We start from the raw sequence: 14411 nt of genomic DNA, 5'->3' as shown, positions 1-14411 counted from the left end.
CAAACACAGATGCCCAGCCCAAAGCCTGAGCCAATGAGAGGCTGCCAGGTCTTAACTGCCTCCAGATGTTTCGTTGTACATAAAACAATATTCCACAGTTGCAAAAAGGGCTCAGAAAAGGACTGCCCAATTTATCAAGGGGATGGAGGAAAGGTTACCACATTTCAGAATATTGCCAAAGAACGATGTCAATCAACATTTGATGATCTCCTTCTACGGTCCACAATAGAAAGTGACATCAACTGATAGGAAGTGCCTACAGAGGGTGGTGAATACAGCACAAGATATTATGGGCTGCCCCGTGAATCTGCTGGATAATCACGGAAGAAGGTTGCCTCAGGAGAGTGAGGAAAATTCTCAGGGATGATTCACACCCTGGCCAGCACTTCCTTGATCTCCTGCCCTCGGGCAGAAGATACAGAAGCAGGATTAGTCGCACCAACAGGGTAAAGAGCAGCTTCTATCCGTGGGCTGTTAGGCTGCTGAATGAAAAGATAACAACAGGGAAACTGACTTTCGGGTTTGGTGGGAGTGCGAATTAAGAAATTTTTACTAAGAGAGCTGAGTGGGAGGTGCTCGTGTAATCTCACTGTATACAAGTTGTACAAGTGAAAATAAAGTATTTCAAAGTATTTGAATTTCTCCTTCCAGCGGCTGGCAGACATGGTTTGGGGGTGGGTGGGTAAGGGAGCTAAGTTAGGGTTTCCATATGTCTGGAATTTCCCGGACATAGCCGGAATACTGCAGGCGGAAGCAATGTCCGGACGGGAATCGCCGAAGGGTCTGTGAAAATCTGGACACTTAAAAATAGCTCAAAAACTCCTTCTTTTTTGTTTTGCCCAATAATTTTGTGCTAAAAAAGCTCAACATTTTTTTGTGTTCAGATTTTCACTTTTAGAAATATGGCAACCCTACGCTAGGACTCGGAGGTGTTCAGTGAAGTTGAATGTTGGAAGGTTCAGGACAGACCAGAGAAAGGACTTTTCCCACACGGCCCATAGTTAACCTGTGAAATTCGCTCCCGCAAGTGACGGCCACCCACTAGCATAGCCTTAAAAGATGATTAGACACATATCTCCAGGGCTGTCACATGGAAGAGGGAACAAGCTTGTTTCCTCCTGCTCCAGAGGGTAGGACTCGAACCAGTGGCTTCAAGTTACAAGAAAGGAGATTCCGACTAAACATTAGGAAAAAACTTTCTGGCGATAAGAGCTGTTCGACAGCAGAATGGACTCTCTTGGGAGGTTGGGGACTCTCTTTCCTTGGATATTTTTCAGCGGAGGTCAGCTGGCCATCTGCCATGGATGCTTTAGCTGAGATTCCTGCATTGCAGGGGGTTGGACTAGATGACACTGGGGACCCTTTCCAACTCTATAATTCCATGAAGGACCCTCCATTCTCCACCCCATCCTGGTGCAAAAAGGAATCATGTGAGAACATAGATGACTCCCAAAGTCCAGTGTCCAATGGGACTGCAGAGGAGCTGTAAAAAGACTCGCATGTTGTTTTTATTGCCCTCTCAGTCTCATGCAGCTGGAGTTGTCAACTGGCAAGCTGGGGTGGGCAGTTGCAGACCAGTATATGGTGTTAATCATCATCATCATCATCATCATCATCATCATCATCATCATCGGATTTATACCCTGCCCATCTGGCTAGGTTTCCCCAGCCACTCTGGGCAGCTCACAGCACGTATAAAAGCATAGCATCCAAATAAAGTCAGATCCCTGCCTTTGTGGAAATGCATCCAGTTATGTGCAGAGCAGTGCGGCCTGCAAATTGTCTCCCCAAAATAGTGACAGCCTGAAAGAGCCCAGATAGATGGCTCAGTGTGGAGAGGTGATTGTAGAAACACAGAAAGATTGTTTTGACAACTGAAGAAGGAAGCAATAGATGGTGTCATGACTCAAATCTTTCAGGCGCCTGAGGAAACTGCACGTCAATTTCTCTCTCACACACACACACAATTAAGTAATACAGGGCAGAATCCTGTGGGAATCTTCTCTAAATGAACAATATGCTTGCACAATTCACTTCAACGGGGCTTCCCTCAGAGAACGTTCCTCCATTATCAGAACTATCAGTCTTGCAGCGTTGAGTCAAACATTACATAACCATACAGACGGGTGGGTGCTACTCACAGTCAACTCAGCAGACTGTGGTTTCTTTCAGACAACCTGTTTATTGAGCAAATATTCACCATCATCTATTATTATTACTAATCATTTACTATTATTATTTACATTTGTATACCAGCCACCCAGCCATGTTCTCCAGGTGCTTTACTTATTACAATAAAACACAAAACGCAATTTATAATAAAAATCCAGAAACCGAAACAAAGGAGCTCAGTCAAAACAAGAACCCCAGCGGAAATCTGCACAAAACACAGCAGCTAACACAATTTAAACCCAGCACAGAACACATCAAATGGAGAACAAATGGTTCAAGTCAATCAATATTCCTTCAGAAGCAGAGACTTATAGCTATAAGCACCCAGTTCAAATCTTGATTGAGCTGGGAATAGGGTTTGCTTGTTAGTCTTTATTTTATTTTAAAATATTTTTTTTTATTCACTTTCTTTTCTGTCATTGCATACATCTCATATCAATAGCATACATATTACACCTCTTCACCCCTTCCCTCCTGGGCTTCCCTCAGCTTCCATTTCTGGTTTGTTACTCCCTTATTACATACTGCTGTTTCTTAAAATCCACGATATCATTTCTTCATTATTTTAAATGTTCTCTGTTAATAAAGATGCGAGCGTTTATTTAAATCCTGCCATCAAGTCGATGTTCTTTCTTTGATTCTGCAAATATATTATAAAAGGTTCCCACTCTTTTTCAAAGTCACTGTTGTCCTTTTCTCGTAGTCCATCAGTTTTGCCAGTTCTGCATAATCCATCAATTTCTCTTGCCATTGTTCTTTTGTCGGAATTTCTCCAGTCTTCCAGTTTTGTGCTATCAGAATTCTCGCCACCGTAGTAGCATACATAAATAATGTCCTCTTCTCTTTCGGCAGATCTTGACCTAAAATACCTAACGGGAAGGCTTTTGGTTGTTTAATGCTTGCTAGTCTTTAAAATACGCGGCTGCAGTTTCCAGTTCGTGTCTGGGGCCATGAAAGCAGCTCTCCCATTCGTGGGGGGAACTCAGGCAGAGGGAAGGGGGGTTACGTGAGATTGTAAAATCCCCTGAAAACCCCCAAGGTGATTTGGGGGACCAGGGGACCCAAGGTCATCTTTGTGCTGTGGGATGTGAAACACAAGAGCAGTCAAGTACAACATTCCTAGAGTGAACATGTTTACACATGGGGAGGAATGTTTGTTCAGCCAGCAGGTAAACTTCCTGTTTCCTTCTGGGCTGGGACAGACTTCCTCTGCATGTGGCTAGAGGTGGGCGTGGCCTCACCTGTGCAGGTAATGACAAAAGCACAGGGCAGGGCAGCCATCTCTCTTTGACTACATGCATCAAAGAAGCAACATCTGCTTAGCCAAAGATGCTCTCTTGGCCTCCAGCCAAGAAAGGACAAAGGGGCTGTCTCCTTATGAGATAGTTTCCAGGTGCATGTTACTTTTCTAAGCTAAGACTTCCTTCTGGGATCCAATCATGAACAGAATGTGAGTAAACTCTTTTTATACTTTTATAGAAGACTGTGTCGTGTCTTATTTTTTATGAGGGAATAAGGGGAAAATACCAGAACAGTTATTATAGAGGCTTTAGCGAGCCTGAGCAAACGCATCCGCTGCAAGTTTAAAAAGGGGAATGTTACTCTGCTAAATTGTGAACTTGTTAACACAAGTTGGAAAGGCTATAATCAAACAAATATCCTCTCCTGCATCCCTGAATATTCCCACATGTGCCCACTCCTGCCACTGAAAAAGCAGGATGGGAGGAGATGGTGGGTCTCGAAGAGTTTGCAAGTAAACCATTTTTAACTTACCAAATTTGTGGTCTCTTTCTATGCAGAGGGCGGTGAGGAGCTTTGGAAGCAACCAAGAAGGGGATATTTTAAAGGTCCAGCAGCCTATATTTCCATGCTTTACTTCGCCGTGTGTTTAGTGATTTTAAATCTCTGCTGGAGCTCTCTCACCAAAGACGACTTGCCCCAAACCTGGATCTAGGCATCCAGTGAATTCTTAAAATTCCCACCCAAAAAACTCAACATTCACCACCCACAATCCCTCGGCAAGCAGGGGTGTTTGTGAAAGCCTCTCCATCTTAAGACGGGAGCAGGGTCACGAGGAAGCAGACTCTTCTTCCGATCCTGATTTGTTGTGGCTGCTCATTCGAAGCGAGGGCTAGGATTTGCAGAAGGACAGGCCTTGAAGGAAGGAGGGTCCATTTTGATGGAGAATATGATATCCCCACTTCAGATGCGCTGAAATGAGCACATCTCCTCTGAAAAGGGATGAGCAACGAGGGTCAAGGAGACGACCCAACAGAGGGGACTTCCGATGGGTTTTGTCTGAAGATCAACTCGTTGTAGACGTTCTGATCTCCATGCTGGAGACTCTAAAGAAGAAATGGAGGCAGTGCATCAGGTGACATGATTGATGTTTGTGCCTGGGAGGAGGGAAAGGTAAGAAATCCCGTCCTCTGACCAGCTCTCAGAGACACAAGAGCCCATCTCTCCTTTGCATCTAGGCTCCCTGGAGTGCACCCAGCACCACCTCCAAAATTATTGCCTAATATTGGCTTCTTCCGGGTCTTTTCTGAAGGGTAAATCATGAAGAGCTCCTGCCAGTGCTTACCTCGTATACCTGGTCAGCAGCAGAGGAACTGTTGGGCATGACCTGGAATGAATGAAAAATGGTTGAAGGTCATTTATTGGTTGTTATACCCAGGGTTCAAATCCCTGCAAGGTTACTGGGCGACCAGCTACTGCAGCCATGTTCAGAGTCCCCGTTTCTGGGGACTCTTTTAATTTGGCCCCCATGGTAGGTAATGGGTAAAATTGGGGTAAAATTGTAAAAAAAAGTTCTACAACTTCAATCCTAAAAAAAGTTTGGGCACTCCTGAGCTACTGTCTCTCAGCCTAAGCTTTGTGTTAATGTAGCACCTGATAAATCACTGTGGGCTGGGGATTATCATGTGATACATTTGTTATTATGCATTTTAATAAATACATATCTTCCTGTTTAAAGTTGGTAAATACCCCTGGACAAGGACTGTTATGCTCTCGACAGCACCTCAAAATCTCAAAGCCAATGTTGGCCGTGCTGAGGAGGGCTGCACTGAGGAAGTCTCCCCCTCCTATTGATCCTGAATCTTCCCAGGAGCAGGAGGACAGTATAGATTTGGAACAGTGGTTTGTGGAGGGACATAGTTCAGAAGGCAGAAGCTGGGAAGTACTGGGTGGTGAACAGCTAGCAGAAAAAACACTGAAAGAGAGAGGGTTAACAGATTCACAATCTCTGGATAGCATTCACCCGCCTTTCCCAAAGACACGGAGAGCTCAGAAAGTGGCAGAAGAGAAAGTACAGAGGGTACAACCTCAGATTACAAGACATAGGAGTGATGCGGATTAATGGGGGGGGAGAGTGGCCCTTAATTGGGAGCACCGCCATTTCTAGGTAGACGTATTCTTTTCTCTCTCGCTGTGATTATTAAAGAATCTAACTGGTAAGACGTTCCTTTCATTTGATCTTATTTACTGCCACAGGGGAGGAAGCTGATTCCCCAAAGCCTTTGTGTCGCCCACTTGAGGCCTCACCGTTTGAGCAGGGGAGATGTTCTCATATAACGGTGTCACGGAGATGACCTGGGTGGGTGTCCCGTGGCTCTTACGACGGACACCTGAGAAAGGGAGGAGGCTCGGAGTCAAATGAAGGGCAAGGGGGAAGGGTCATAATTCCTCAGTGGGAGAGGATCTGCTTTGCAAGCACAACGCCCCTAGTTCCGTCCCCGGGGGCACCTCTAGGTGAGGCTGGGAGCATCCCCTCTTCAAATCTCTGGACCATTCAGTGTAGACAATACTGATCAAGATGGAACAAAAGGAAGACTTCTTATAAGGCAGCTTGGTGGTAGAACACCTGCCCTGTATGCAGAAGGTCCCATGTGCCATCCCCATCAGCATCTCCAGGTTGGGCTGGGAGAGACTGGATAGCTCAGTTGGTTACAGCATGGTGCTGATAATGACAAGGTTGCAAGTTTGATCCCCACATGGGACAGCTGCATATACCTGAAGGATATATACCTGCATATACTCCCATCACTCAGCCCGGACACTGAGGTCCAGCTCCAAGGGCCTTCTTGCGGTTCCCTCATTGCAGGAAGCGAAGCTACAGGGAACCAGGCAGAGGGCCTTTTCGGAAATGGCGTCCACCCTGTGGAATGCCCTCCCTTCAGATGTCAAGGAAATAAACAACTATCTGACTTTTAGAAGACATCTGAAGGCAGCCCTGTTTAGGGGAGTTTTTAATGTTTGATGCTTTATCGCTTTATTATTACTAATAATAATATTCTGTTGGGAGGCACCCAGAGTGGCTGGGGAAACTCAGCCAGATGGGTGGGGTAATAATAATAATAATCCTGCATTGCAGGGGGTTGGACTGGATGATCCTCAGGGTCCCTTTAAACTCTACTGATCTATGATTCTATGATTCATGACCCCTGCTTGCAATCTGCTGCCTGTCAGTGTTGACCGTCCTGAGCTAGATGGACCACTAGCATGATCTCCTAGGTTCCTAGGAGCACTTTTTACAGGGTCTCCAAAGGGTCTAAGGAAAGGGGTGGATTTTAAGCCTACAAACATATCTCCTTCCTTAATAAGGGGGAGACTCCAGGTTCCCCATCTCCTTCCTGCTCTGGACACGAACCATCATTTCTTTCTCGTGGTTGGGAGTCTTGTGCTCCCAGGTTCCAGTGTGTTACTCACAGAGAAAGAAGTAAAGCAGAAACCCAGCTCCGACGAGTACCAGCAGAACCACAATGATGACGATGGTGGCCACCACACTTTTTGAAGGGTTGACTGGGCCTGCGGAGAATATTTTTAGGAACTTCAGTTGCTAGGTGAAATCCATCCCTTGATCTGAAAGAAGCAAGGTTAACACCTCTGCTTGCTGCTCAGAACTGGAACTGTAAGAATTCCCCTCCCCTCAGTACTTGGAGGTCAAACTATTGCTCTGAGTTCCCACCTGTTTCTGTATCAGTGAAGTTATTTTCTTTGTGTAGATCTGATAGTTCCTCTGTCGTTGATATTATGGTCCTGGTCGCAGTTTGTGAATGCATTGAGAAGAAGATGAAATGGGTGGCAGCTGCAGGGTGGGTGCCAGGAGTCCAGGTTCCGGCGTAAGCATAGGTAATTAAAAAGGAGTAAGCGTAGGTAATTAATAAGGAGGATTTATTGTAAAAACTAACAGATAACTCTGGACAGCTCTAACGAAGCAGCCGACATTATTACTCAAGATGACACTTCTGAAGACTCCTTCCGGTTCCTACAGAAGATATTGAACGTTCGCATCTTATGTTTCTTGTTTTGCTTCCTGTCTAGTAGCCCTCCCATTTGCCAATTCTTCGGACTTATTGGATTAGCTCCAGCCTCTTCCCGTTCTGACAGACTATCTCTGTGTCTGCTTGCATCTGTTTGAACTTCCTGAGAGCTTTGGCTGTGTTCCAGCCCACTCTCAGTTGTTCCCTTGGCAACCGGCATTTCAATGTCCAAGGGAGTCGCACTGGACACTCGCCACTGTTCAGCCTGCGTCAGATCTAACCCTCTCTTTTCTGCAGCTAGCTGTAAAGTTCCACTAGGAGCTGGCTCATTCCTGACAGTGGGGATAGACAGAGAAAAGGACCATTAACTTAAAGGAAACGGAAGAGGACTTGGGCCCCCTCCAGACTAGGGATAAGCAAATACATCCATTTCTGTTTATCATTTTTTCCAATCTTGGGTTGGGTTTAGTTCTCCACATTTGTTTGAAAGTTATAGAAAAGAAAATACACCTCCTGGTGAAAATCCATCAATATTTTAGGAGTTAATTTCTTCCAATATACATGTAATTTTGCCTGAGACATACGCTTTCACAAAGCAACTTTCCCTAAAAATGTAGAGTCTGAAAAGAGAACTCAGCTCTGGGTGAATAAAAGGAACACACTGAGGGCACCCCCCTAAAAGATGGGAAACTAGGGGGGGGGGACATCCCTGAGATGGTTATGTTTATATTCCGTTTCACATCCCAGAAATTATTTTTTTAAATGCTTTTTCAAGTTTATACATTTCCATAAATTTACAGTCATTTTAACACTTCAAAACTTGACTCACTTCCCCCTCTTTCTGCGGTTCCATAAATTTATTTTTAACATCTTCTGCATACCCAAATTAATTTAATTTGTCCATTTATTCATCTACTTTAAATATATACTCTTATGAAACTGCAGGTTATTACAATAATCCTGCCAATGTTCTTATCTGTTTAAAATTTCTCTGTAAATATTCAAAAACTATTTCCATTCTTTTATTAAAAGTTTGTTATATGGATTTCTTATTCTTCCGGTACGTTTTGCCATTTCTGCATATTCCATAAGTTTTTGTATCCATTCTTCCTTTGGTGGGACTTCTACTTCTTTCCATTTTGGGGCAAGTAACATTCTTGCCGTTGTAGTAGCATGCATGAATAAGTTTTATACAGTTCAGGTAGTTCTGTCCTTATAATTCCCAAAAGAAAAGCTTCTGGTTTTTGTTTTTGTTTTGTTTTTTACAAACATTATGTTAAACATCCTTTTCAATCCATTACATATCATTTCCCAGTAAGCTTTAACCTTCCTACAAAACCACCACATATGATACAAAGAACCTTCTTTCTGTTTACATTTTCAACAATAATTTGATTTAGATTTATACATTTTTGCCAATTTGCACAGTGTTAGATACCATTGATATATCATTTTCATAACAGCCCAGAAATTCTTGCATTTGTGGTGTATATGTTCCAGAGTCACTTGGCCTTAAATCCCCAGTTTCCCACCCAATGAAGGCAGATACATTTTCCTGTCCGCAGCAGAGGTCCCGCTATCCAAACGCTTGCCATGTGAAAATTCACTAATCCAAACGCGAGGCATTAGTACCCAACCTGGCTATATACACTGCAGATTCAGATATCCAAACAGCTGGACCCACATGCATCCTTGAACAACCTTTTGGGGGTTTCTCCCTGGTCCATGGCAGGTGTTTCGCCAGAAACCATAGTGGGAGGGAGGAAGGGCGAGAGATCGGTCAAATTAGAGAGCATTTTGCCCTTCCTCATTTGCCCCTTGCAAGGTTTCAGAGGGTTTCCCCAGGTTTCCCCTTACCATTTGGGGGTAAGAATTTCATGGTTGGGAACGCAATAGAAATTTCCCCATAGGAATCAATGGAAATCGTTGACTTGCAAACAGTCAACTAACAAAAGGATTTCCTGAGGACGCATTGTGTTTGGATAGCAAGACCTGATAAGAGGTAAAAATCCAATTTCTCTCATCAATTGTCCCCTGATCCCAGAGCAGATAGTAAGTTGCTTTAGGTCAGTACCTTCTGTTGTGAAGACGACAGTCTGTGATTCTGGAGAATTTCCTTCAGTCGTGAAGGGCCTTCCAAGACTGTCCTGGGCTTGAGTCATCAGGAAGCAAGAACTCAGGATGAAATCTGTCGGGTGGAAAAGAAGGAACAAAATATGGACCACCTCTCTCCATATTAACCGACCCGGACCCTGAGATCATCTTCTGAGGCCCCTCTTCGTGTGCCTCCTTTGTGAGAGGGTGGCAACACCAGGGCCTTTTCTGCAGTGGCTCCACGTTTGTGCAATGCTCTCCCCAGGGAGGTTTGGCCAGCGCCTTCATTATACACCTTTAGGTGCCAGGCAAAAATATTCCTCTTTAACCAGGACTTTGGTTGATTGACGTCCAGTGCCCTTTTAAAATGTGTTGAGGAGATGTGTTGTATGATATTCACATCATTTTGAAGTGGCTTATTCGTATATTTTGAATGACATCATAGCCGATTATATATTCATTAACACTCATTAGGAACCAAGCGTTACAAATGCACTCTAAATATCCCAGTCCATTTCGGCGATCCCAGCAAGGCTGGCAGAATATTGCGCCTCAGGCAGCAGGTCCAGCCCCGCCATTGTGCCACTGCTAGCCCTGTTGCGGCTTTGCCCATGGCACCATGCCACTTGCTGCCACTTCCCCCTAGCGCTCCCGGCTGCTGATGTGGCACCCTGGCTGCTGCCACTACCTTGTTGCAACGGTGGAGTTGGCAGCAGCACAGGCATGGTGGCAAGGGCAGAGGGCAGAGGGCCTTCTCGGTAGTGGCACCCGCCCTGTGGAACGCCCTCCCACCAGATGTCAAAGAGAAAAACAACTACCAGACTCCCCCCCCCCTAGGCAGCCCTGTTTAGGGAAGCTTTTAATGTTTAATAGATTATTGTATTTTAATATTTTGTTGGAAGCCGCCCAGAGTGGCTGGGGAAACCCAGCCAGTTGGGCGGGGTACAAATAATAATTTTTTATTATTATTTGCTTGGCATTTTGTACACACCAGCAACATTTCCTGGACCGCCCCTGCGCTCAAGAATTGTTCTGCAAACAATAAATGCAGCCTTTACTTTATTGGGCAGCTGAGTCAGTTCCTTTTCCTGGCAGCTCAGCCTCAGCCACCTTCTGGGGCATGAAAAAAGGGGAAACGTTCTGGCACTTCCCCTTCCAAGACCCTCCCGTGCTTCTAGGTAAGTAAACAGGAGCGTAAAGGGGCCCAGGGAAGGAGGTCTGCGCCCCTGTCTGTGCTCACCCCCTTCAGGGACTCAGGATGAGTCCTTTCTACTCACAAGGACCACATCTCTTTTTTTAAAAAAATAATATTTATTGAACAATCAAAAGCTTCAAAATTTAAACATAAAATACAAAAGCCAAAAAAACCTACAAAAGTAAGAAAATACAAAACAAAACGCGTAAAGGTACACAATAGAAAACAGTTAACAGAATAGAAGAAAAAGAAGAAAAAACACCAAAAAACAAAACAGAAAAAAGATTAGTATTTTCATATTATATTTCATTCACTAGTTTCTTGACCTCCTCACACCTCCCTTTTTGTATTCCAGTTCAGATATTTAGTTCAGCAAATCCTTACCCTCTATCACTTAACCTTACTCAACATCTTATCCTATATTAACAATACATTTTCCCTCATTATCAGTCTATATTTACATATTCTTATTAATCTTTTTACCAACACCGCTTATTTTCCATCCAACGTCCGTTTAACATTCATAAATTTTACAGTATTTCTGTAAATATTCTTTAAACTTTTTCCAATCTGCTTCCACCAACTCCTCTCCCTGGTCTCGGATTCTGCCAGTCATTTCGGCCACAAGGACCACATCTCATTGGGTACCCAGGTTCTTCCTACAACAGTTTTGCCTCTCCATCTCTGACTCAGAAAGGAGCAAAGCCTGGTCCGCTGGTGTTCAGCGTTCAAAACTCACATTGTTCCAGGCACACTTTGAGACAGGGAATTTCATCAGCGAGAGCAGTTTCTGAGCTCTGGGGGCAGTACTGCGCCAAAGATTACAGATTAAAACTGCAGAGGGGAAGGAAAGGCAGACCCTTTTCTGTGTCCCCACTTCCAGCTACTCTCTGAAGACTGGAGAAGATACCCTCTTAAGAATATTAAGGGGGTGGGCAGGGGAAGGACTAGACCATGTGAAATACAAACCTAATATTTAAGCTGCAGTTCCTTCATTTTCAGCTTTGTATTTTTGTTATTTAAAAAAGTGTGCCTAGACATTCTTTTGTTGCACCCATAACCTAGGCTTAAACTGCCATCTAGCTCCTAGCTTTCATATCTCAGTTTCTAATACCGCTGGTGCTACCCTGAGAGCTCCTTCTTGAGAAGTCTCTGAGGTCACGATCCTACCCCCAGCTCAGCTGCGTGTAAGCTTCTTTCATTCCAAAAGGAGTTTTTAGGCCCTCTTCCAGGGCTCTTACCAGCAACCCCTTTGGAAATGGGGTCCGGATTCTGCATCCTAGTAGGTAGGAAACCGAGGTGTACAACAAGGTGGTCATTAGCAGGCCTTTTGCATATAAATGCATGTTTAAAAAGGCATTTTCACTCAAAATGACACCATCCTCTAATTCGAATTCTTGAGAACTGCACCACCACAACATTTGGAGAAGGATGAAATCGGGTGCAGAGTTAGGTTTCGATATCTGCATTAGTGGGAGAGATGCAGATCTGTACTAAAAGACCAAATTCTTCCAGCATCCTCAACTCCCCCCAGATAAGTCCTCCCCATTGCAGGGTGCTGACCTCTCACCTGCTAAGAGCAACATCTTCCAGGAGACCTTCCAGCCTCGAGTTCTGCGTGGCCTGTCCATCTTGTGGGTGTACTTCTGTGGGTGCTCTCTGTCCCTTCACAGCTAGTGTTTTGGGGTCTTTCTCTGCTCCTTGCCTAGTATCTGGTTCCAGCACCACTGCTGGCTCTGAGCAAGTCTCCAATCAGAGAGACGGGAACTTGGCTGCTGAATTTTCAGCACTGGGTTTCCCCCCCCCCAAGGGTTGGAAAGCATCCAAACCAAGCTCTTTTGTACACTTCCTCCTAAGCCCTTATCAGGCAAGCCTGGAACTTCTCACCCAAATATGTAACTTGGCAGGACCCATCTCTCTGCATTGGGAGCAAAGATGCGATCTGAGATGAAGAGTGTGCATAAGGAGTTGGCAACTTTAGGGTTCATTACAGAAGAGGTTCGAAACAGTGATCTCCAAACCAGTCCAGACCTGAGACCCATCTTAGATTTCCAACCATGAATTGGGGCCCTACTTTCACATTTTTAGTTTTCGTTTAGGCTTAATAGTGCTGGTGTTTAAACCCGCACCACGCCCTAAAGGCATTGGCGTATTATTTTTTGCAGCAGGAGTGAGCCCATATTTCATGCATTGTTGGTCAAACTCCTGAACACTTAGCAACGACAACAACAATAATTTATTTATACCCCGCCCATCTGGCTGGGTTTCCCCAGCCATTCTCCCCACAGAATATTAAAAACACGATAAGACATCCAACACTAAAAGCTTCCCTAAACAGGGCTGCCTTCAGATGTCTTCTAAAAGTCAGGTAGTTGTTTATTTCCTTGACATCTGGTGGGAGGGCATTTCACAGGGTGGACGCAACTACCGTGAAGGCCCTCTGCCTGGTTTCCTGTAACCTCACATCTTGCAGTGAGGGAACCTCCATAAGGCCCTTGGTACTGGACCTCAGTGTCCAGGATGAACGAAGAAGAGTTTGGATTTGATATCCCGCTTTATCACTACCCGAAGGAGTCTCAAAGCGGCTAACATTCTCCTTTCCCTTCCTCCCCCACAACAAACACTCTGTGAGGTGAGTGGGGCTGAGAGACTTCAAAGAGTGTGACTGGCCCAAGGTCACCCAGCAGCTGCATGTGGAGGAGTGGAGACGCGAACCCGGTTCACCAGATTACGAATCTACTGCTCTTAACCACTACACCACACTGAACGATGGGGGTGGAGACGCTCCTTCAGGTATACTGGACCGAGGCCGTTTAGGGCTTTAAAGGTCAGCACCAATACTTTGAATTGTGCTCGGAAACGTACTGGGAGCCAATGTTGGTCTTTCAGGACTAGTGTTATATGATCTCGGTGGTTGCTCCCAGTCACCAGTCTAGCTGCCACATTCTGGATTAGTTGCAGTTCCCTTTCAGTTTTCGTAACCTCTGGTTGATTTCCTTTGGTTTTCTTGTGGTTGATGAAGCAAGAGGGCACACTTGCATTGCCATTTAGGCCCGGGTGTTAACCCAAAAAGACTCTCTTTGGCTTTCTAACACTTTCACTGCCTCTTTTCATTCTCTGTTACTACAGCTCCCCTCCCCTGCTCAACTCAGATGCTCTTGCTGCCTCCTCCTCCTGGGCTTGACTTAAGCGGGATGCTCTCGCCAGCAGGACCAGGATGCCTGGGTTCCTTCAATGCCTCCCCCTCCTCCTCCTGCGGTAGGAGGCTGGGTGGGGCAGCCCTGCTGTCCCAGAGACAGCTAGTTCCCCTCCTTCCTTCCTTCTTTCCCTCTCTATGTCCAGTTACTGCTAATGGGTGGGGGCAGAGAGGAGTGCAAAGGCTTTGGTGCTGCAGATGATGGATGGCAGAGGGGAATGGGGAAGGAAGGGCTGGGGACACGGCAAATGAATCAGGCTGGGGAGTGGAGAAACTGTTAGGATATTTCCGTTCCACCTTAAAAGGGAGCAGGCTGTGAGTCACAGAGTCTGCGTATTTCCTGTTCACAGGATGTTTATGTTTCCTATTGCTTTCGTTTTTCTCTGTGTCGGAGACACTGACGCAGGCAGTCATGTCTTTCTTTGTTCTGATCAACGCTGAATAAAACTTGTAAATAATGCTCTCGTGCGTGCGACTTCTGCTGTGCATT

At 45.2% G+C, this 14411-nt stretch overlaps 1 protein-coding gene across 2 annotated transcripts; it reads right to left on the bottom strand.

The window, feature by feature from the left end:
• Window positions 1-4142: 4142 nt before the first annotated feature.
• On the bottom strand, window positions 4143-12476 carry LOC309536957 (uncharacterized protein). 2 transcript variants are annotated; one of them, XM_082231375.1, is made up of 7 exons: window positions 12296-12476; window positions 9511-9624; window positions 7142-7261; window positions 6883-6981; window positions 5719-5801; window positions 4757-4798; window positions 4143-4517 (listed from the first exon to the last, which is right to left on the bottom strand). In XM_082231375.1, exons 1-7 carry the CDS (start codon window positions 12354-12356, stop codon window positions 4428-4430), a joined length of 609 nt encoding a protein of 202 aa, XP_082087501.1. In that variant the 5' UTR covers window positions 12357-12476; the 3' UTR covers window positions 4143-4427. The 2 variants fall into 2 exon arrangements, with proteins under 2 accessions (XP_082087501.1, XP_082087502.1); XM_082231376.1 differs by having other exon boundaries at window positions 12289-12423.
• Window positions 12477-14411: the final 1935 nt, after the last annotated feature.

The sequence above is a fragment of the Podarcis vaucheri genome, assembly GCF_965113315.1.
Source record: "Podarcis vaucheri genome assembly, chromosome: 7".
Lineage (NCBI taxonomy): Eukaryota > Metazoa > Chordata > Lepidosauria > Squamata > Lacertidae > Podarcis > Podarcis vaucheri.
This window is presented reverse-complemented; position numbering and strand designations above follow the sequence as displayed.